Source organism: Mizuhopecten yessoensis, unplaced genomic scaffold, assembly GCF_002113885.1.
Source record: "Mizuhopecten yessoensis strain PY_sf001 unplaced genomic scaffold, ASM211388v2 scaffold1945, whole genome shotgun sequence".
In the NCBI taxonomy this organism is placed as follows: Eukaryota; Metazoa; Mollusca; class Bivalvia; order Pectinida; family Pectinidae; genus Mizuhopecten; species Mizuhopecten yessoensis.
Window position 1 is genome coordinate 308,854 of NW_018404300.1, and position 24,423 is coordinate 333,276.

A 24,423-nucleotide genomic window follows, 5' to 3' on the forward strand; every position below is an offset into this window, starting at 1 on the left:
GTAACAACCAGGTACGACATGTAACAATGACGTCAGACAGGTAACAACCAGGTAAGACATGTAGAAATGAAGTTAGACAGGGAACAACCAGGTACGAAAAGTGGCAATGAGGTTAGACATTGAACAACCAGGTAAGAAATGTGGAAATGAGGTTAAACAGGTAACAACCATGTAAGGCAAAAAACAATGACGTCAGACAGGAAACAACCAGGTAAGAATTGTATCAATGACGTCAGACAGGTAACAACCAGGTAAGACACTTAACAATGACGTCAGACAGGTAACAACCAGGTAAGACATGTAACAATGACGTTGGACAGACAACAACCTGGTAAGACATGTCACAATAACCTCAGACATGTAACAATGACGTCAGACAGGTAATAACTAGGTAAGAAATGTGGCAATGATGTTAGACAGGTAACAACCAGGTAAGAAATATGGCAATGAGGTTTGACAGGTAATAACCAGGTAAATATTGTAACAATGACGTCAGACAGGTAATAACAGGTAACAACCAGGTAAGACTTGTAACAATGACGTTATCCAGTGAACAACCAGGTAAGACATGTAACAATGACGTCAGACAGGTAACAACCAGGTAAGACTTGTATCAATGACGTCAGACAGGTAACAACCAGGTAAGACATGTAACAATGACGTTGGACAGACAACAACCTGGTAAGACATGTCACAATAACCTCAGACATGTAACAATGACGTCAGACAGGTAATAACTAGGTAAGAAATGTGGCAATGATGTTAGACAGGTAACAACCAGGTAAGAAATATGGCAATGAGGTTTGACAGGTAATAACCAGGTAAATATTGTAACAATGACGTCAGACAGGTAATAACAGGTAACAACCAGGTAAGACTTGTAACAATGACGTTATCCAGTGAACAACCAGGTAAGACATGTAACAATGACGTCAGACAGGTAACAACCAGGTAAGACATGTGGCAATGACATTAGAGAGACAACAACCAGGTAAGACATGTCACAATTACTTCACAGTTGTAACGACCAGGTAAGACAAGTAACAATTACATCAGACCGGCAACAACCAGGTAAGATAGTGACACTGACGTCAGACCGGCAACAACCAGGTGAGACACGAAACAGTTGATTTAATGCTTCATACGATCTCCCACCACCAGTCCTAGTCGACTTGATGGGAAATGAATATAAAAACATGATTTTTTTTTCTCTAAAACTTTATTAACAAAAACAAGTATATCTACTTATTAAATTGTATCACAGCGTTTTGTTTTTGTATACATGTATATATCATTCTAAACTTGAATCAATAAAATGCAGACTACACTAAGGGAACCCTAAGACACTGACTAATATGGGTGGACTTTAGGGACATACAATAAAGTCAATCCAAGTGGTCTATGGAATAACATGTTAAAGGCGTACGATTACAGTATATCAAGGCGAAGCTGTCTAAGGACTAATACAGCTAAACGTGTACTATACATATTTTGGTTAACAATTTTATAGTAATAATAATTGATATCAACTGATAAACTATCTACCATATAAAAGAAAGTTATCAATGCATAACTTTTTAGTTAAACATTTTTCCTGTAGTGAATATGATTAACCGCAGTGAAATTAATTATGAAAAATAAAAAATAAAAATTCATACCAACAGCAGTGCGTAAGGAAACGTTAAAACCCCGTTTTTAAAAGTGTTTGGCAAATGGTATCTCTGAGAGGTGTTTTTTCATATAAAATCAGCAGGTAAGATGTTATTTTCATCAGTGAATATAACTTATAACAATTAAATACAGGTGTCAAAAGCATCTGCATTCAAGCAATCACGGAAACGTTTAAAATGGTACTTATAGACATTTAAGGACATATTGATACTTCATTATTAGGTTTATAACAGACACACAAGGATAGAGATCCGTAAGACTATTTGTAGTTTGTGGGCAAGGTTTCCCCGTCTATATATAATTAGCACCATGATCTAACAGAAAGTATGGTACCAGAAAGTTCAGGGGCGACGCATACATTGGATCGCGTGACGAAGTTAAATGATAGTAATGATACACTATATACATCAATACTTATATTACAGGTATTCTGAGAAAATGTAACCGACTCCTTACCTGAAATTCAGTCAGGTAAGCTAGAACTAACGTAGAAGAATAAAAAAAGGATGTAAATAAAATATTTCAAAATACATACACATTGTAGTAGCACTTGCTTGAAACATCCTGCAAAACGTCAGTGCGACCCATACATGGTTCACGATACTTTCTGGTGAGAACAGGTGGTATAGAAGAGTTTATTTTCTTTTTAATTTTCAATAACCTTGACAAGCAAGAGACTAATTGCCTTAAATTCTGTAATATTCAAGGCCCAAGTTTCCCTAACATTTCATAACACAAGGAAATTCCTTAAATGTCTATTTTTCTTATGAAAGCATTTATGGAATAATGTAAAATATTAAGCTATGAATTTTTTTCTTAAAAATTTGTTGTCTTCGGAAAACGTACGTGAATCTTTAACAGGCCTATGTCAATCCTCCAGACATATGTAAGTTGTTTCCCTTTAATTGAAATCAACGAATATCAAAAACATTGCAAACCGACAGTTTAACAAGGTTTTACACATTAAATCTACACAACTGTCAAACCAATCTTTTATAGTATAACATGTAGCAATACCTCGTTAATCCAGACAAAATATGACGACAGTAAGTCGCCAAACGGACGCCATTCAAAATTGTTAAAATTGATGTTGCATTATTTCGAATATTTTTCCAGCTTTAATCTTGGAAATCAAAGCGTCCGGAACAACGAGGTACCTCATTAACAGAACAATGACTATTTCCTAAACTAAACAAATCCAATGCTTAATGTAGATAGCACCACTAATTTCGTAAAGACTTAAAGCATTAAAAAGGCGAGGTTAATATAATAGTAAATAGCAAATGTCCACCCTAACACCTGTTTAATATACACTGTAATTACATACAACAATTGACAATATCTAATTGCCCAGTTGCAATAAGCGTAAGATCAATTACTTTACACATGATTATATTTTTTATATTTTTATAACTTTATCAAAGTAATACAAAATTAACATTGACCAATCATTGACAAGGTTACTATTACATCCATTGATATGGTAAACTACCCTTCTACATCCTTCCTTTATATATATATAATATACCGACTTGACATTGACATGGTAACGATAACAACCATTGGTTTGGTTACTATAAGAACCATTGAGAACAATGTTTGTGAACTGGCGTTAAGTAACGAATATCAGCCGGTTACTCCAATCGAAGTTATTGCAGAGAAACCACGGAGAACGTTCTGAGGTAGAGACTGGCTGTTGCCATTGAGTCCCAAATGACACCAACATTGCTGTCCAATATTTGGGAAGGGAGATCAAAGAACGGCGGACCTTTCTGTTCACGACTTCCGGTATTGCAGTAACACTTCTCCACTTAGAGGTCCAACTTGATATCCTGCGCAGAATGTCATTTGGGTAAGGGCGAACGCGCAAGGGAGTGGGAGAGGGAGGGGGTTGTAGAACGATAGTGGATGGATGAGGGGTGGAGAGCGGTATGGGATAAGAGGATAGATTGATTGACAGACGATGGGGAATGCAATCATCTTTGTCCAAGTAAGAGGAACTACTGTCACTGTCTGTGCTATTTCTATAACGATTCTGGTACCATTGGTGGGTTTATCGCTTAATTTTGATAGCAATGCCCGAATCTGCTCGACGTCATATCTTCTCCTCTTTGGCTATATAAAATACAAGATGCCCAGAGGGCCTGTATCGCTCACTTGGATATTCAAGCAGTCAAAGCAAATTATTCTCATTAAATATTATACTGTATTACAAATATTTCAATCGGCTCAATCCGTTGAAGCTACCAGCCAAATATTATTATATGATTCTATGCTTTTCGGTTCTTCCGAAGAGGTTGTTTGAAGTGTTTGACATATTTGTCCCTGTAACCTTGTACGTAGCTCGAGGTCTTTTTCCTTCTAAAACTTTGTTGGCTCTATCCCAAGCAGCTACCAGCTGGTTCTCAAACTTTGTCAGGCTCTTACAAATGAAGCTTTCGGCCAAATGTTATGACTCTAGACTGTCCATTCTTCAGAAGAAGTCATTTAAAGGAAAAATTAACGGATGGACGGACGGACGGACGACAGACGCCACACCATGACAATATATCACTTGCCCTTCGGGCAGGTGAGCTAAAAATCGAGAATACCGTTGATAACTACAAAGTTCGTTTCAGTAGTTTACAGTGTCAGTGTCAGCACTTAGTTGCAAAAATATGACGGATGGTCAATTCTAGTCATGAGGAAAAAGATAGCATAGTGGGGCGTGTGCATGCGGATAGGCGTACTACCGACTAATTCTACAAATATAGTTATATAAGTCTCTAATGAGTGAAACTCCTGCATAACGTCACTACTACTTCACTCAACGCGTCACGACGATTTAGGCGGAGCAGATTTCATCGACCTGGGTTTTGAAGGCGGAGTGCCGATGGGAGCCACTGCCTTTTTGCCCTTCATTCCCTTCCTCCCAGTTTTTGGACTCATCTGGGTCTCGGCCACTTTATCTGTCGGTCGTTCTCGTGCCTCGCGAGACTTATACGAGGATTGCTCGGACGCTCTCACCACAATTTTCGAGGTGAGGTTTGCCCAAGCTTTAGGCCAGACAGCCATTATCTTGTTATCGGCCACGTCCAGTTCTTTCAGGGCCACTAGCTTACAAATCCTCTCGGGCAGGCTTTCGATAACATTGTCCGATAAATCCAGATACTCGAGAGATTTCATTTTATCGATATCGTTCGGAATACCTTTGATGTCATTACTGCTGGCGTGAAGAACCTTTAGTCGATAAAGATAGGGAAAGTCCATCGGCATATTGTTGATGTGATTTTTAGAGATGTTGAGTTCGAGAAGAGACGCTAGGACGTCAATACGGTCAACAGGGAAGGTCAATAATTCATTGTTGGACACGTTCATTTGAGTGAGCTTGTTGAGGTCACCGAAGTTATCTGGGAGGAGTGACATCTTGTTGTACGACATGTCCAGCTGACAGAGAGAAATGAGTTTGACCAGACTGGGAGGAAACTTTTCGATCCCATTATTATTGACCTGCAACCTTTGCAGTTTCTTCAGGCCCCCGATGTTAGCAGGGAGTGAGGCCAGTTCGTTGTGCGTTACTTCCAAGCATTCTAAGGATTTGAGTTTGCAAATATTATCACTCAGGCCCTTGAGCGAGTTGTTAGAGAGGTTTAGATTTTTCAAGCACCGAAGATTGAAGACACTGGGAGGAATTTCGTCCAGTGCTAATTTACACAACGCTAGTGATGTCAGGTTCCTCAGATGGTCTTTATCTCCCATGACAACCATGGTAGACTTGTGGTCAGTCGGATTTACCATCATCGGATTGTCCGAAAGGTTGAGATTAGTCAGTGTTTTTGGGAGGTTGAGCTCAGTGAGTCCGTTACTAGCCGCGTCCAATGTTCGTAGCTGGTACAGGAAGTCGACTGACTTTGGCATGGCGGCAATTTCGTTATTACTAAAAACGAACGTTTCAAGATTCCTGAGTTTGCGCAGATCGGTGGGTAGGGCGGCAATACGGTTATTGCTGATGTCCAGTAACGTTAGGACTTGCTCCTGACCGATAGTGTCCGGAAGCACCGACAGTTTATTGCTGCCGACGTTGAGAGATTTGATGGTCTTGATGTAGCCCACACTTGGCGGGAGTTCCTTTATCTTATTGTGGGACACGTCTAAGGTGACGAGGCACTTCATACTGTCTATGGTCTCCGGTACAACCTCAATCTGGTTGTTGGACAGGTACAGGTGTTCTAGAGTCTTCAGGTATACCGCAAACTTCATCGAGTTGAGCCTGTTGTGTGATATATTGATAGTGTGTAGGGAATGGACCTCTCGGATCCCCTCGGGTACGTACTCTACCTGGTTGTGGGACACGTCAAGGACCCGCAGTTTCTGTAAGAGGCTGATATCATCAGGTAAAACTGGGATCTCGTTATGGGTAATATTCAGCGTATCTAACGCGTAACCAAGGTTACATATCTGTTCCGGGAGAGCTTTCAGACAGTTGTGACTGAGGTTTAAATAATGCAAATACTTAACACTTCCGATTTGGGCGGGAAGTTCTGACAGGGAATTGTTGGATAGATCTAGCCACACAAGACGCTGTAGTTTATCGATGTTGTCAGGCATGTATGTGATCCCATTTCGCGCCAAATTAAGACGTTGAATGTTTGGTTTCTTCACGGCAGCCGTAGGCATTTCTGTAAGGCGATTGTCAGATAGATTCAGCTCCCCTGTCATTTCGTAAACACCTTTTTTGAAAGATTTAATCAAGTTTCCGGAAACGTCCACATATGCCAATGATGGCGACTTGCCGATATTTTTTGGCAACCCGCGTATCCTATTGTTGCGGGCTAGTAGTGTGGTCAGTCCTGTGGCTTTATGGATCGCTGGAGGTAGTTTTTTAATGCTATTATTTTCAATATCTAAAGTTATAAGTTTTTTCATACGTGACACAGATCCTGGGAACGCCGAGAGTGAGTTGTTTTGCACATTGATATATTCCAGGTTTTCTAGGGCGGCGATGGCTTTTGGTAGACGTTTCAGACGATTGTTTTCAGCACTAAATCTCACAGAAAGCTCAAAGAGTTCCTCGTTACTGTATACCTCTATTGGTAACGACTTCCAGTTCCCAGTTCCAAATTTTAGATGGATTTTCTTTGTATTTTCAATTTTTTTCAAGTGTTTTTTCACCGGATCCGGAAGCGATATAATTTTACTTCCGGGTCCAGTTGCAGGCGGAGGCTTTTCATCCTTCTTCCGGCGACGTGCACTCATCTTGCTACGCTGATGAATACAGATGGTATAAAGATTCTCTTTATCTCTCAGCTACGCCAGGAGGCTCATCTGAAATGAGAAAAGAAATCGATAGTTTACAATATATATATATACAATGATCACAGGAATATATTTTCTTTTAACTTGTTTATTATTGTAAGAATGAAAGACACCAGAGAAAGCGTTATCAGATTACGTGTTAACGTGTGACCAGCGGAATGACATACAATGTATTGTTATACAGACTTATGTAAATCTAAACTATACCCGAGCTGACAGGAGTGAATTAAAAGAGAATGAAAACATATTTATGTCCTAATGGAAAAACGATGTTCCTTGTGTATATATGTACTTGAAATATACAGAACAACACAAAAAAACATTCACGCCTTCAGCATGACCTGGTGTGGATAAAGGTAGGTGTACCGTGTTGGTTGTCTTCCCGTTGTCAAGGACACAAAAAGAAAACACAAAAGCCAGACATGTATTATTTCGAAATGATTTCTAAAAACACTTTTTTACACAAAGGACTTCCATCTCACCGGAAATTACTTCATCGGCAAGTCTGTGTGAGGAGACGCCACAGGTAAATGTCGCCAAATGGATTGCATTTTATGTTGTTTAAACAACAACCGTATAGATTTAATGACCAGAGGCTAATTTCCACATTAAATAATTAAATAGTCAGTAGGAAGTGTGTATTGTATCTGTGTACGCTAGAAGCCGTACAGCAGTTATCGAAAAACAAAAAACAGCATGCTTCCCATCATGATGATCATTGCTTTCCTATATAGGAACAGATGATGATACTGGCCCGGGACGATACTCCGAAAACTTTCCTATATAGGAACAGACGATGATACTGGCCCGGGACGATACTCCGGAAACTTTCCTATATAGGAACAGATGATCATACTGGCCCCGGACAATACTCAGGAAACTTTCCTTTATAGGAACAGATGATCATACTGGCCCCGGACAATACTCCGGAAACTTTCCTATATAGGAACAGATGATCATACTGGCCACGGACAATACTCAGGAAACTTTCTAATATAGGAACAGATGATGATACTGGCCCCCGAAGATACTCCGGAATCTTTCCTATATAGGAACAGATGATGTTACTGGCCCCGGACGATACTCCGGAAACTTTCCTATATAGGAACATATGATCATACTGGCCCCGGACGATAAAAACTCCGGAAACTTTCCTATATAGGAACAGATGATCATACTGGCCCCGGACAATACTCCTGAAACTTTCCCATATAGGAACAGATGATGATACTGGCCCCGGACGACACTCCGGAAACTTTCCTATATAGGAACAGATGATGATACTGGCCCCAGACGATACTCCGAAAACTTTCCTTTATAGGAACAGATGATGATACTGGCCCCGGACGATACTCCGGAAACTTTCCTATATATGAACAGATGATGATACTGGCCCCAGACGATACTCCGGAAACTTTCCTTTATAGGAACAGATGATGATACTGGCCCCGGACGATGCTCCGGAAAAATTTCCTATAAAGCTGAGTACATCAACAGAACATGTTCTGTTAAATAAAACACACCTGAAAAAGCCATCATGAACTTTTTTCCGGAAACATAAAACGCCCTAACTAAGAGTTTCAATTCCCTCCAACATGCATGTCTATTTCTGGGTGTCTGGATGGTATATTTAAGTGAACTGCATTATTCTTCCCTGTGTGAATTAATCAATATCGTATACGAAATTACAAAACAATGGCATTTAGTGTGCTAGCTGCATTTTCAGTATCATATTTCGGAGAGCACGATAATCGATGTTTTTGGTATTTTTGATTATTATCAATGTACAAGCCTTGATGAAGATTGAAGGTTCGTCCCTTGGTAGATGTTTGATAAACATGATACACAGGCCTACATAAAACGTTTACACAATGCAGAATTCTTGGACCGTCATACAAAATAAATACACAGGTAAATTTTTACTAATTGTGCATTTATAATGGATTTGTAACATGGGAATTCTTCAAAGGCAGCTTTATACAACATTGATATAAAATACACACGGTAATGGAATCGTTACGATGTAATAAATGATTCACAAGCCACTATTTCCCATATGAGTTGAAGCAATGTCATAAGTATTTGTCTCTCGTAATATGTAATGGCTATCTAATCTGACTTTAAAGTGACCCTTTATATATTTTAACACAATACATGTTTTTTAATTAACACACTTTTAATTTGTCAGAAATTCGGCTTGTTTTTATACAAACGAATCGGAGAATTGAGGCTATTATCGTCAGTTTACTATTGTCTCCTCAATGCAAAGGTAATTCTTAGTATAACATTATTTATATTATGTATGTGTGTATATGTATAAAATATTCATGTAATGGACGCAGTGGTGTCATAATATATCCTTTACTACTTTGTATGTTTGAGAGAAATAAAAATCTGAAAATCTGAATTCAATAACAATAGGTTTCATCACTTCTAGCTTCTTTTTAGGTCTTTTTAAAACAAGCGGAAATCACATCATGCGACGTGACGTCACGCCGTCTGTATGTACACGTATATCCTATTAAAGGAGAAACAGAATATTCGACTCGTGCTGAGTGATTACGCTAAAGTTATTGGGTAACGCTTTAGATATTACTGATTAGACTGGATATACATCACCTGTTAGATATCCGCTAAATTTGTCCTATACCTACGACTAATATATAAATGTGACCAGCCCCTGTGGTCAGAGATCTTCCTGTCCATACCACCCACATATTTATTGGCAGTTGGCCCTCAGACGGGAACTAGTGACTCACTGTTACGGTTACGGATAAATCCACGGGATTACGGTGCCAAGAGGTATGTATACCCTTGTGCTTTCTGCCAATATTTTAATGTAGGTATTAGCTCCATTTTTTTTGTATCTAAATTTGAAAACTAGATGCGAATTGTTGAGCGGTTAACGGATTCGGGCGATAACGCACTAGTTAGGTCTGTAAACCATTCTCACGGTCAGAATCAAAATGTTAAAATCAAGATAAGTTGATAAAAATCGATCAGATTATTGATCCAATCTATGTCAAACTGGAGTACAATCTCCGGTAATACCCGTCTGTATACTGTGGATCACTGGCTATACAGAGGCCTGTATGTCTCAAGTTGCGTTAGTACACGTGTACAAAATACACCCTTAATGAACCACGAACTAGACTGTTAGCCAAAAACATACGGACAAAATAGTACCCGAAATGAATCATACAAAACCACAAAATTATCTGATGATAGGTGGCAGAAACAGGCAAAAACCCCACCCTCCTACCCTAAGGTAGAATCGGATTACGACATTTTTTCATGTATGCATGATAATGTGAACTACATTCTTAACCAAAATAAAACCAAGAATCAAACAAAAGAAAACTAAAAAAGAACGAATAAGAAAATACACCCCGACAGAACAACAAAAACGCCGCCATATTGACCAACTGCCGTATCATGATGTCCTCCGAGACGTTGCTGTTGTGTTGTAACGCGGAATTCATATCGAAATAGTATGTGATCGTTATTACATTGAGAATAAGGCCCGATGTTGAACACTATTTCAGTTTGGAGACATTAGTAAGCATGACCAAACAATGGCTTTGACACCGTCTGTGTTCAGGTGTAGCGGAGTGCAGAATAAATCCGGATAAATAGTCCAGAGTCTGTTTCGAAAGTTCCTAAGCCACGTCAAGTTTTGTCGTCTGTGAGGTAAAGGAAATAATAAGACGGATTGAATACCTGTCTTAATAGCTAAAGATAGTAATCTATTCTTTATATGGGGGATTTAAATTTAGTTTCACACACGAGTAGGATCAAAGATCATATTCCATAGTGTTGCGCTTGGAACGCTTGAAGGATATTTAAATTCAACAAGTGTCAAGTATACAGTTTGCATCGATTTTTAAACATTAATTTTCTGAAATTATATGACAAGGTTATACTGAAAGAGAAATATGTGTTATGTGTCAAACCCCGCTAGTACATGTTTGAGCATAAGGTACCGGGTATCCATAACTACAAATAAAGTTTACTTACACGAAGATTGGAAACGAAATGACAAACACAGGAGGATGGACAAATGCAAGACTTCAGAAAGTCATCCGCACCATGACGCTAAACTACACTTCACTTTGTCGTAGATAAACGTACAGATATAGGAAAACATTTGGGATTATGGAATTCAGTAGACACATGATTGACTGCGAAATTAAAACCGAAAAAAATCAAATTTAATATATCGTGCTAAATAAGACGTAAAAACTGCCTAAAAATGAAAAATGTACTAAATAGACTCGCGGTGAAAGTGTCAAAATCTTCAGCATTATAAGAACAAGAACACAATTATTCAGCGTGTGGTCGGTGGTAAATGACAAATCAGCAATGCTTCAAAGCAACGCTAGATTCTAGTCCTTTGTCAAAAATATCATAACAACGACAACATTACCTTCGTAGACGAAATCAGCGAGAAAGGTATGTGAAAATTAAATAAGTTTGACTCACCTTCTGTAACGACACTGTATATGATAAATGAATCCCTTTGATATTGTAAGTGTAACAGTCGTGTAGTGTTAGCTGGTATGTCCTATACCCCCAACACAATCAATAGTAATAGTCACATGTCTGTACAGATATTGTCGAAGCCAATACGAAACGTTTACACTTGAACCCCGTTCTCCGGGTACGCCTCCCAGGTGTAACTTTAACAGGGGAACGGTCCTATTTATTATAATTATGCGTCATTTTCGTAGCAGGAGTTTGAAATTTAATAAGTCGATCAATACCATCGTTTCTTATTACGTAATTACAGTATACCTATTGATTCACCGATCCAGTTCAAATGTCGTTTGATTATACGGGATTGTGTTCATTGTAGGCAGTGATACACAAAACAAAAACAGTACAGGTATATGTATATACACTATCGGAAACAATAATACAAAGCATTCGGTGTTTAATAAATCAAAACATTTCAAGAAGCAGTCGAGTAGAAAATGTCATTCGAAAAGAGGACGACATTTAATTTTGTGTCACAAACTTGAAAAGGACGTTGAACAAGATTGATCTGTCACAACATGTAAAAGGCCGTTACGTTATAATTATCTGTCGGAAATAGGTAGAAGGCTTTATAATAATTGTTTTAAGTCCAGAATAGAGAATCATCCACCCCACCCTCGAGTGATGTGTTGATAAATGTATTTACTACAGATCACAAGATACATCTGCAAACCCGTGGTAGCTCCAAATGAAATAGAAGATACGGCCTCAACCAACCGGTATAACGAGTTGGTAGGCTACTGTGACATATGACCTAGAAGTTAAAATCAAGGTCACAATGACCTACTGTTGGTACTCGACACTACCATCTACAGATGTTAGCTCGTACGAAATAAAGTAGCTCTGCGTGAAATAGTAAAGTGTATAGGTGTACCCTGGACACGCTGCTCCAACGATCGCAGTCACAGGTGAAAATATATATAGGTCATACTGACAGTGACCTACTTTCGGTTTGCTTCACAAAATGTGTGGTGCATACGTACATTTAGGAACACAGGGAGAAATTGTACTTTGGTTAGAAATCAGCATGCAAAACATTGTACATACAGTTGACTTGTTTCATGAATGGTGATAATCGTTTTCTTCACGTTAAAGAAAATATATCGAGAATTCTATATTTCCCATTTTGGTCTGTGTATATCTTCATAGAGACCGTCTGTGTCTTGGTCGTGTACTTACCCATATAGATGTGCAAGACTTGTATGTACATAAAATGTATTCTATAGACCTGCACGCATTGTATTAATCACATAAAACATCACTCAAAACTATTTACCTCAAGAATGTGTTTTATAACCATGTCTCGCACAAAAAGTGATTAAAGATATTTTACCTGAGCAGCTGTGCACAGAGAGGCTATTGAACGTATTTATCACATTTACCAGGACATATTAACCGTTAGACATCAACTAACGGACTTAATTTTGAGACTTTAAATATGTGGCATTAAAGCCGCGTTATTTATATCTTCGAAAGAAAATGGTATCACATATTCTTAAGAACATACATATTAGACATTAATCATAAACAATAAAGTCATTAACTTCATCTTAATCAAATACCAGTTAAGTTCTGCATCTCATGGGTATTAACACTTGTAAGTTTAAATATCAGTTTCGTTTTGTCCGAACGATGATGGTGGCAGGTTAAACTAGACAAATCTCGAGGAAAGACGAGTTCAGTCACTGAATGCACGATGGAGAGACAGGAGATGATAACACGTGAAAAGTCCCTGGTCAGCCAAAAGGTATTGGCGAAGTTTCTTTTCGACAGGTACAATATAATTGGCTTTGATAATCAATGTATATCACATGGACCTGAAAATGTGTTATAACTACATTTAGGCCTAAACTGAGCTGTTCAGAGCAATTTAACACGTTTTGGAGGTTTTAATAATCTTTCGGTATAAATGCCACCCAAGTGGTGATATATCTGCAACAACTATGTATCGTTATTAAATTTGAGAGAAATCGCCCAAAACAGAAAGCTCTTCCTGAAGTAAGAAGTGTGCTTTAGAACACTAGCTATGAGACACTTCCTATGTCATCAACTAAAAAACATTATCTGTAAATTATCAAGTACGATATAAGATATAAACTATAGATCTTTAGTGAAAAACTCATAAACTGTGAGACATAACTAAGACCCAGGTTTTCACTACTTTCAGGAGTTAAAGATAAACATGTATTGTAACCACTCAGGTATTCTCTTTGAGCACCATTTCTGTGCGTGAATTTCTATTTCTTTTTTTAGAAAATATTTAATTCGACAATAACAAATCAATATACACGCAGATGTCTATAAAACCATGTTTACTGTATGCCTGGTTACGCCGGGTACCCCCACAAGTATTTGTCTTCACGACCGACAGACTTGTTTGACACAAATAAATACTGTATGCAGTTGAACGATTTTATCGTCACAATACCGGGTTATAGTGTAAGGGTTCAATTCCCTGTATGTATTACAGCATAGTTCTATAGCTCTGTATTCAGCTTATAAATAGAGATTTTTTTATAGACCCAAAAAAAATCAATTTAGAATTAACATTCTTCTATTTCTGTGTAAGGACAGCGTTAATAAGGGACAAGATGCTGTCCTATACATTACACTACGTTAAGTATTTAGGAGGCACGGTAGTCCAGTGGTAGGACCGGGCTCGTGACCGGAGGGTCGCGGGTTCGCGCCACGGCACGGCAATGTGTTGTATCTTTGAGCAAGATATAATACTTTACTCCGCTTGTTACAGTCTTCTAGGATGTAAATGAGTACGTGGCTTGGCAGTGCTAGAATTGTTGAAGCTAGCTGTTAGCGCCGAAATGGCAGCTCCGCAGGGAGTTGAGATATGTATTGGCTGGTAGCAAAGGCACGGATAATATTTTGTGAACCGCTTTGAGACGACCTACGAACTAGGTTGTGATAAAGCGGTATATAAGAACCTCCAATTATTATTAAGTCACCAACATATTCTACGTAGGTATCAGTTTTAGCACGGAATAAGATTACCTATCTAAGTCCGAGGTTTTACTTTATAGATTTGTTAGATCGCATACAATTTGTCCTTGAAGATGAGTTAAACATTGAAGAACAATATATGTTCGAAATTCTATGATAGCTTTATTATCTGTTTTTAAATACTTAACTGCGGTTTAACACGATAATCGGTGAACGCCTATATGTGTATTGACAGTCTTATAAATATTACGGATATCATAACGCATCACGTGACGTATTCACTGTCACAATTACAGCCAATTACTTAATCATACACACGGTGTGTTGTAATGACAAAATAATTGACTGAAAAATGGACTGCATTATCACATAAACAGCTATTTCAAGTAAGTTTAAAACGTCTGAAAGGACATTCTACTCACGAGCATTTATAAGATCCAATTATCTGAGGTTTTAAAAGGATATATTTTTCGAATATTAACACAAGTTATTAAATGAGGACCTTACTTGTTGACAAGCACAGTGTATTACAGACTGTTCATGGTCAATTTTTTTTAACGAGTTCGATGATTCCATAAGTTCCTACGAGCCTTTTTGGTGTTTTTTTCAACGCTCTTTACAATTTCATAAGATATAATTGAATTTGGTACCTAGCAAATTCATTTCATCGTCTGGCAATACAATAAAGTTTATAAATTAATATTAAAAAAATCCACAATAAGGTCATACAGAAGTCTAAACAGCAACACAGTAAGGTCATACAGAAGTCTAAACGGCAACACAGTAAGGTCATACAGTAGTCTAAACAGCAACACAGTAAGGGCATACAGTAGTCTAAACAGCAACACAGTAAGGTCATATAGTAGTTTAAACAGCAACACAGTAAGGTCATACAGTAGTCTAAACAGAAACACAGTAAAGTCATACAGTAGTCTAAACGGCAACACAGTAAGGTCATACAGTAGTCTAAACGGGAACACAGTAAGGTCATACAGTAGTCTAAACAGCAACACAATAAGGTCATACAGAAGTCTAAACAGCAACACAATAAGGTCATACAGAAGTCTAAACAGCAACACAGTAAGGTCATACAGCAGTCTAAACAGCAACACAGTAAGGTCATATAGCAGTCTAAACAGCAACACAGTAAGTACAGTAGTCTAAACAGCTACACAGTAAGGTCATACAGAAGTCTAAACAGCAACACAGTAAGGTCATACAGCAGTCTAAACAGCAACACAGCAAGGTCATACAGCAGTCTAAACAGCAACACAATAAGGTCATACAGCAGTCTAAACAGCAACACAGTAAGGTCATGCAGCAGTCTAAACAGCAACACAGTAAGGTCATACAGCAGTCTAAACAGCAACACAGCAAGGTCATACAGGGCTACATGATAGTTTTAACGACCAATTCTCACAATAACAAGAAGCTCATACAGGACCAGTTTTCTGGTAAACAGAGAAAAGATAACGCCTTAGACAAATTTTGTTTATTACAAAGCAAACAAGAACTGGGATAGAACCCTCGGTTGCAGGCGCAAGGGGCCCACGGTTAGTCCACTCATACAATAATTTGCTCTATCGAATATGTATTCCGTTCTTAATTAGTCAAAAGTTCTTAGGCTTATAGGTACATACATGTATGTTTATACATACAGGACAAGGCATTTTGTATATACACTTGCTTTAATTAGTATATGTAAATTTACAAACCCTCGAGCAAGGTGATAATGATCGATTCCTCCCTTTGACAGTGTCATTATATGTCATACTCAATACCAAAAAAAACTCCCATTGAAAGCTAACCCAGTACGGCCTAGGGTCGATAGACGGATAACACCGTGATGCTGGCGACTTGATAGAGATTCATTTGTCCATGGCAACAGGCAGGTGTTATTTCGTTATTTCGTGTGACTGCTACATCCGACACTACATGATAATGGCAGTGTGTAACGTCCCTGCTACATTGTATAATTACGTTAATAATCCGTAGATGTGTTAGCATTATTGACGTTACTCAGGGGCACTAGGACTCTTACTGGTGTAGATACGGGCGCTAAAACCTAGATATTGTAACATATACAGATACTCAGGGGGCACTAGGACGATTACTGGTGTATATACGGGCACTAAAACCTAGATATTGTAACAAACATAGATGTCAACAAATTGTACAAAAGTCTAAATATTGCTTTCAATTTAGAAACCTATATATTGTACGTACATAGTGTATGCAATATAAAAATATCTTAATATCATTTAACATTTAACATTGTATCAGTGTTGGTAAATAAATATTGTGTAAAGATTCATATAGCACAACCAGTGAATTTGTATGAGTGACGTTTCGATGACTAGTACGATATGTACTATGTCACTATCACCAGACAAATGGGCGTCGAAGCGTATGTACACTAATGTGTATAAACTATACCGTATACGAGACTGCAATGAAATTGCTGTGCTAGAAGCGTAATTAAATACATTTATATATGTTATAAAGGTACGAAATGATAATCCAATCGACGAAACGAATCGGTGACGCTGTGTTTAATACCTGGTCATAAATGTGCGGGATTATATGAGCCCCCTCATCTCGATTCAGAAACGGCCCGTTATGTTATTCTTAATACATACAGAAACCTAAATATTGTCGCTCATACGAAATCCTAAATATTGTAGCGTAGTTGAAATCAGTATGTTGTATACATGCAAATGAAATTATTATATTGTACATATATATAAAAACTTACATGTGTACTCAAAACGCAATCCTTAATATTATATTCAGAACAATAGCCTAAATTACTTGATGCAATCCTAAAATTGTATCGTATATAATGAAAATGGTAAGAATGAACCAAGGAATGTGGTTTGGAAATATTATCGTGTCGCTTTGACAGCTTGCTAATCCATTAGTGATTTCTTTGTCGCGAGATGGCTATATTGAGTGATCTGACTTATTCAAGCATCGTTTGTACTCCTCATCAGAAACAAGCTCCCTGGATGTGGTTAGAGAGTATGAAGATCGATTTCTCTGCTATCGCAAATATTGACGGTACCGCTTAGACAATGCAATCTCCAACATTTGTGAAAATATTGATAAATAGGAACGGGGCGGACGGATTTATCTCTGTAATGAACTCGGTTTACCGATAAATCTAGGATTTATACGTCTAGTATATCGGTAAGGTTCTCTAGGCTTACTAACGGTGTAGAGTTAGCGCTCACGGCTAGTTTACTAGTACTTCGGGTTACTTGCAGTATAGTGGGAATGAGGAGAGCGAGAGGGTTCGAGGTAGGGGAGGGACTAGTTTAAGATACGCAACCAGCGTTAGAAGTATTATAACATCTTTTGTGAATTTACATAAAAGGAAATAGTACAATGTAATACAAAAGTAAATGTGTGTTAATCTGATTATAACTTACATATTTAATGCTTTACTTGTCGGGCCTTAAAATAACCACCGCCAGAACGCAGTTTAGTTCTTTTGACCGGCTTGGTCGGGGACAAGTTACTGTTACCGAAGAGTGGCACGCCAAGACAGACACCACGCCACTTAAATTGATACTCGACCCACCATTTAATTTTGGAATATTTCAGCCGATACCACGCGATCCCGATCAAACGCTTTACTGACTTGGAACCTACTGACATCAGACCTGGAACTACATCTGTTCCAACCTTATACTGTTTCCGGGACAAGCTGTCTAGGTATCATTCTAACACCACATCTGGTCCAACCTTATACTGTTTCCGGGACAAACTGTCCAGGTATCATACTAACACCACATCTGGTCCAACCTTATACTGTTTCCGGAACAAGCTTTCTAGGTATCATACTAACACCACATCTGGTCCAACATTATACTGTTTCCAGGACAAACTGTCTAGGTATCATACTAACACCACATCTGGTCCAACCTTATACTGTTTCCGGGACAAACCATCTAGGTATCATACTAAGACCACATCTGGTCCAACATTATACTGTTTCCGGGACAAACTGTGTAGGTATCATACTAACACCACATCTGGTCCAACCTTATACTGTTCCCGGGACAAACTGTCTAGGTATCATGCTAACACCACATCTGGTCCAACATTATACTGTTTCCGGGACAAACTGTGTAGGTATCATACTAACACCACATCTGGTCCAACCTTATACTGTTTCCGGGACAAACTGTCAGGGTATCATACTAACACCACATCTGGTCCAACATTATACTGTTTCCGGGACAAACTGTCTAGGTATCATACTAACACCACATTTGGACAAACAGTTAATATGTTTCTAAACAAAACTGTACAGGCACCCAATAGCGGACCCAAAACGTTGAGTTGTAGATTTCATAAGCTTTATATATTTTGTTCTTGACAGAAAAATTAAATAAAGTAAATATATATGTTAAGGGCATAAAGTATATACATATGTTATATATGGTGACTTTTCACAACTTGCGACTATAGATTTAGTGTCTAGTGTCAAGCTAACTAGGCTTACAACGTGACGGGTTCGTGATAAAGGTAACCTATCAGCTAAACCGGGGTTTTAATTTCCGTCCCATCAGCCTCCCCGAGAGCCTTGTTTGTCAACCAATCAAATATGCATGAGATATATACCTGGTAGTGCATAAAAAAATTGATTTAAGTAAACGAGGTGTTCATAAGTGTATCAAAACCGGTAAACACAGACAGAGAAAAGACCGTCGGCAGGTAAATAAATAATGTCACGTCATCTTGTATAGTGGAGTGAGGAGGCTGATTAACAAATTGATGATGTTATATCGATGTGAACTGGGCTCAGATCACAGCCGCTACTGCTCTGTGTGAACAGACCTCCCCACCTCCCCTTCGGCTTTTTGAATGTGATAACGGCAAATCAAAATTGAGATTATTTTTTTTATATTTAGTGTTTTATTTTAGGGTGGGGTGTTACTTTATTTTCTTTTGATAAAAAAACCCCTCAATATTTCGGTAATGTCTTTTTTGCTCTAGTTTCTACAGGGATATAGATAGCTACAATAACGATCGGTTCTGACATTGCTCCACTGACTAAAGCGTCATCTAAGACTAACTATAAACTTGTTTATAATAACCTCCTCGTGCTGTGCCTGGCAGGACGCAAAATGGCGGTAACGCCACAAATCGAGGACACGTCAAGCATGAAGTACCACACCGACGGATAGATGGTCAAGTGTGATAACTAGTTTTGAGTAGCCGGAAACGAGATACAGGGTCCAAAGTTATACATGGAAGAATATAGGGCAAAGCACAGGTGACCTGAGATTCTGTTACAGCTATATTTGGACCTAAACTGAGGTGTTCAGAGTAATTTAACGAATTCTCAGTTAACAAGTGGAATATTTTTGAAAATGAGAAAATTAGCTGGACGTATCAGACTCATATATAGGTGAAAAAGTATCAAATTTAAGATTATTTTTCTATATCATATTTTTCTCTTATATGATAGAAATAAATGCCATTCTATATGCCGTTATATTGTACACATTACCGTTATATACAAATATAGATCTATACAACACCGTACGTCTATCTGGAGTTGTGTATTCGAAATGAAGTCGAGTGGTAAACAAATACAGCCTACAGTAAGTACACTGAGGAGACGCTAGCTTTGAACTTATTATTCCCACCAGGTAAAATAGACTTTATACAGGTAAAAACGAGCCTTAGAAGGCCAGTTACGACTCTATGTCAACAATACATATTGTACTGGGAGCCGAAAGATCAACAGCTGGAGCATAATATACCTTTTACGGCAGGTTTTAATTTTCAGGTATACTTGACCTTTTGAGTGGCTTTATCTACAGGTGTGTGCTTGCTTGGAAACGGGTAACAACTCGTGTGTTTTATATATTTATATAAGCATGTGTTATTAAAATCAAAACCTTACTGGGTTATCTCAGACACAATCACGGTACAAACTGATACCAGGTACGGCAAAGTCTATGTGAGGACAGTCAGACACAATCAAACCTGGCATTGTTTACATTGTTTTCGCACCAAAGAATTTTAGTAAGATTTTCTGGAATTTAACTTTCATGAAACTGAATCTCCCTCGAAGAAAAACAATCTATAAATTATCAATACTTTCAATGTCAGGTCTTAACCAACACTGGTATATCTTTGATCATATTGAAGAGAAAAAAGACTGGTGATATATTAATCTATTAATTCAATACTATCAAAAATATTCATAAACTACATTGAAAGAAAAATGGTTTTTGAAAATGTTCTCAAATAAAAACTCATGTGGGGTTGATTTCAGATGTTAAGCGCTTCCCATCCTTCAACTAATTGTCCCTGGGTGGAGGGGGCTGGGGTGGTGAGGCGAGTTGTATTTTTACCAAATTGATGCTGCTCGAAACTCCTAAAACATCTAATACTGACTCTCTTCACATCAGGATAGGACCCCTAAACTGTTTTTAACGTCATTTCATAAACTAATTATTTAAAAAAAAACTTCCTTTTCTTGCAAATGAAAAAAAATATAATATGTACCTTGTACCAAGGTAAAGGCTGTGAAAAACTAAGGCTACCGATAGCACGAGCATACCTTTAGGTCAGATGTTAATAATAAAAATACAAAAACGTAGGTTATCAACAACAGGTATGATTTTTTTCTGTATAATGTGGTGTCTTAAGCCCCGTTACATACGGGTTGTTATATGTTTCAATAACACTCTAAACATCTTCAAAAAGGTTACAAATCATTCACTCGCGATATGAAGACGTTTATTGTACGTTTCTGCTCACCGTAGATCATTACATCAGTTTCAAATGTTTGGTTTAAGGTAGGGTGTGTTTACTTTATGGAAGTATACGCTTCACTAAGATCAATTAATTAGAGACTGATTAAACTGTGTGGTGGGGCTTCATTGTTCAGTAGAACTAGTTATAATTTATCAGAAGATAAGTTATTCTGACACCAGTTATATAAACTTGTGTTTCGTTATGCGTAAAGCTATTTTTAATTGCTGTTTAAATATCTACTGAACTATTACTTATTTAAGGACGGATTTAAGTTAAGGAAGCTTCTTGAAACGCGATTTTATTGAAGTTAAGGAATCTCATTAAATTTAAATGTGTGTTTCGTGATGCGCTAAGGTTTTTTTAATTGCTGTTTAAATATCTACTGGACTATTAGAACGTTGTGTACAATTTATATAAATATCGACAGAAACACGAGTAGGTTGTATAGTTTTTCTTACAGAAATATGAGGCTGTATGTGTTAACCTACTTAAATACAGTTAATATATTCAAATTTAATCTGAATACGCCATCCACCTTGAAATAGAGCTTGAGGATAACATTTCGTTGTTATTGAAAACAAGCTTTATATATCGAAGTTAGGTATCTCTCTATTATAAAACTGTACAACCCATGCAAAATCGTCCAGATGCAATATTCTCCAAATTGATTCATAATTGGCACACATGTTGCTTATGGTAAAACAACCTCTCATGCGAAAAAAAAAATCAAAAATATTGAGCCACTTGGATTTTATGCTACAAAATCTAAAAATAGAATATTGCATAGAAAAATGACTAATTTTCAAGACAAATTAAGGTATTTTGAACGGATTTTTTTCAAAAACTCGAGAGATTAACATAGTTGTGACACTCCATTGGATGAGCTTAACATTGATATCGTATCACTGATATTAATCAATGTAATACCCTGAGATTGGTGAGTGAGACCGGAGTCTTGGTTTAATTAAATTAATTCCACGTAATCTTTATTGCGTCTGTATATTAAAGTACCTTCATGTACAGACATTTGTTACCCTACGGAACACAAAGGGAGAGTAAATATTTTGTTAATCAGCGTCCTCACTCCACTATAAAATATGTTAACAACATCAAAGCTACCCATTGGACGCAAAAGAAAAAAGATACCAAAAATTCAGAGTTTGTAAAATGGTGATGAAGCAGAGAACGAAGTAAAGACCCTCATTAAAAAACAAGAATATGTCACTTGGTACCGATTGATTTGACTGCAGATAGTATGCACTTGATATTTGAATCTTCCTTATTCATTAAACTATTGGTTTTGGAAAGGTCTTTATTACATAATGAAATATTCCGAAATAAATAGAAACCATACACTTATGACTTGTCTGTGTCCATTGACGAGTTTAATTGTATTCTACCTTCAAACCACTTAAAAGAATAATTGAGTTAATGAAGTTTTGAATTGAACAAAACAAATAAGTGTCTATGCTTCAAGTTACCACATCTGTACGAATACCAATTAACAACACTTGTACCCTACAGCGATATTCCTCAACAAGTGTTATATACATTCGATCATATCTTCGTAGGTTTTCAATATTCATTTTCAGTAGATAAGCATGGTATATGGCATGGATATATTCCATAATGGAGCTTGTAGACATCTCCGAACGAAAAGGCTCACTAACAGTGGCACTCCGGCTTTCACATTATAATACACACATTCTTTTATTAATAAATGATATGTCCAGTAATGATAAACTTAATTATGTCTAACCATAAAACAAAAACAGCGAAATAAATATCAATTAAAATCGTTTAAACTTGAGTAAATACAAAATATAGATAAAACATCTCTAATGCTGGTATCTCAATAACATTAATTCAATACTTAAAAAAAGTAGAAAAAAATAAACTAGATTTTAATAATTAACATTTTTATCGTGAATAAGTATAAAGTCATGTTATAAACTAAAATCAATACGGCCCGGACAGTTGCCAGAAGTATCTGCCAGAGAAGATTAAATCTGTAAACTTTTTACGAAATCGGAGTCGGAGTGGGACAGATTTTAAATGTCTGATATCTTTTATTTAGACGATCACCACAGCTATATTTACCTATACAAACCACCTTTACTCTGATTTTATATAGAAACCTTATCAGACGAGCGAATCACTCTGTTTTCCCAACAGATTGTCAGAAGTAAGCGTCAAAGCCGTGTGTGTATATCACAAAGCCACTGACCCGTATAAACCCTCCCTCAATGTTCGGTGTCAACAGTCAAAAGCGGTTCAGCGGACTCCGTAACTTAAACTGCTTCATGTTAAGATCCTAAATTCATGAAAATGAACAGGATTGTAATTTATAATCGCTACGAAGGAGAGTAAGAATGAAAATAGGATGTTTTAGCTTACCTCTGTACAAGCCGAGCTAAGGAATCACTCGTGTTGGTTCTTGGTCCGCCATGTTTGGTAACGGGAGAAGCTAGTGTTGGTATCTAGGAAGTGACATTGTGACGTCACAGAACAAAGTCAAAGAGGTCCAACGACGGGATTTTCTCAGTGCCGTGGCCTGCTCTTGGTCGATCAGTTAAATCACCAGGCTATGGCAGAAGGGTGGTGATCGAGTGTGTTTGTTGGCTAACGAGTAACGCCCGAGACTTAATCGATTTGTATATGAATTATTGAAAGATGAAGGAGTAATTCTGGTGTTTGTAGTTACCCCGTGGGACCTCGTTAAGATTATGAGTGACAAGTCTGTTGGCTATCTTGTCAACTCCGTTATCACAGGCAAGAAATAAAGTTATCAATACACGGATGGGTCAAGGACGACGGTGTATCATACAAAGACATGATTCGGGGAGTTTCGCCCCTTCTTGGTGTATTTCAATTCAGTTCAATTCTGTGCAAGTAGGTCTAGATAAAAAAAAGTTTATGACTATGCAAATTATATAAAGTTTAGTAAATATTTTATACAAAGATTGTCAACAAAACCTATAATAAGTTGCAAGCTTTGTATGAAGGCGTTTTTTATGTTTTGATAAAACAAAAAGGACCATCTCATTCACAAATATTTCGGCTTTCTCTTCTGTTTTATAAATTGAAAGGTTTTTTTTCTTCCCCTCAATATAATGTTTGGGTATTAAGCAGATGCTTTACTATTAAACCCGATAAAACAAGCCATTTTATGTAGAAAAAAACATG

General features: G+C 37.5%; 1 protein-coding gene across 2 annotated transcripts; it reads right to left on the reverse strand.

The window, feature by feature from the left end:
• Nucleotides 1-1,210: 1,210 nt before the first annotated feature.
• On the reverse strand, nucleotides 1,211-24,198 carry LOC110443048 (leucine-rich repeat protein lrrA-like). 2 transcript variants are annotated; one of them, XM_021487018.1, is made up of 2 exons: nucleotides 23,635-24,198; nucleotides 1,211-6,975 (listed from the first exon to the last, which is right to left on the reverse strand). In XM_021487018.1, exon 2 carries the CDS (start codon nucleotides 6,904-6,906, stop codon nucleotides 4,486-4,488), a length of 2,421 nt encoding a protein of 806 aa, XP_021342693.1. In that variant the 5' UTR covers nucleotides 6,907-6,975; nucleotides 23,635-24,198; the 3' UTR covers nucleotides 1,211-4,485. The 2 variants fall into 2 exon arrangements, with proteins under 2 accessions (XP_021342693.1, XP_021342701.1); XM_021487026.1 differs by lacking the exon at nucleotides 23,635-24,198 and adding an exon at nucleotides 11,449-11,542.
• Nucleotides 24,199-24,423: the final 225 nt, after the last annotated feature.

Coding starts and splice junctions, on each gene's coding strand:
- LOC110443048 (XM_021487018.1), bottom strand. CDS start 6,906: ATGAGTGCACGTCGCCGGAAGAAGGATGAAAAGCCTCCGCCTGCAACT.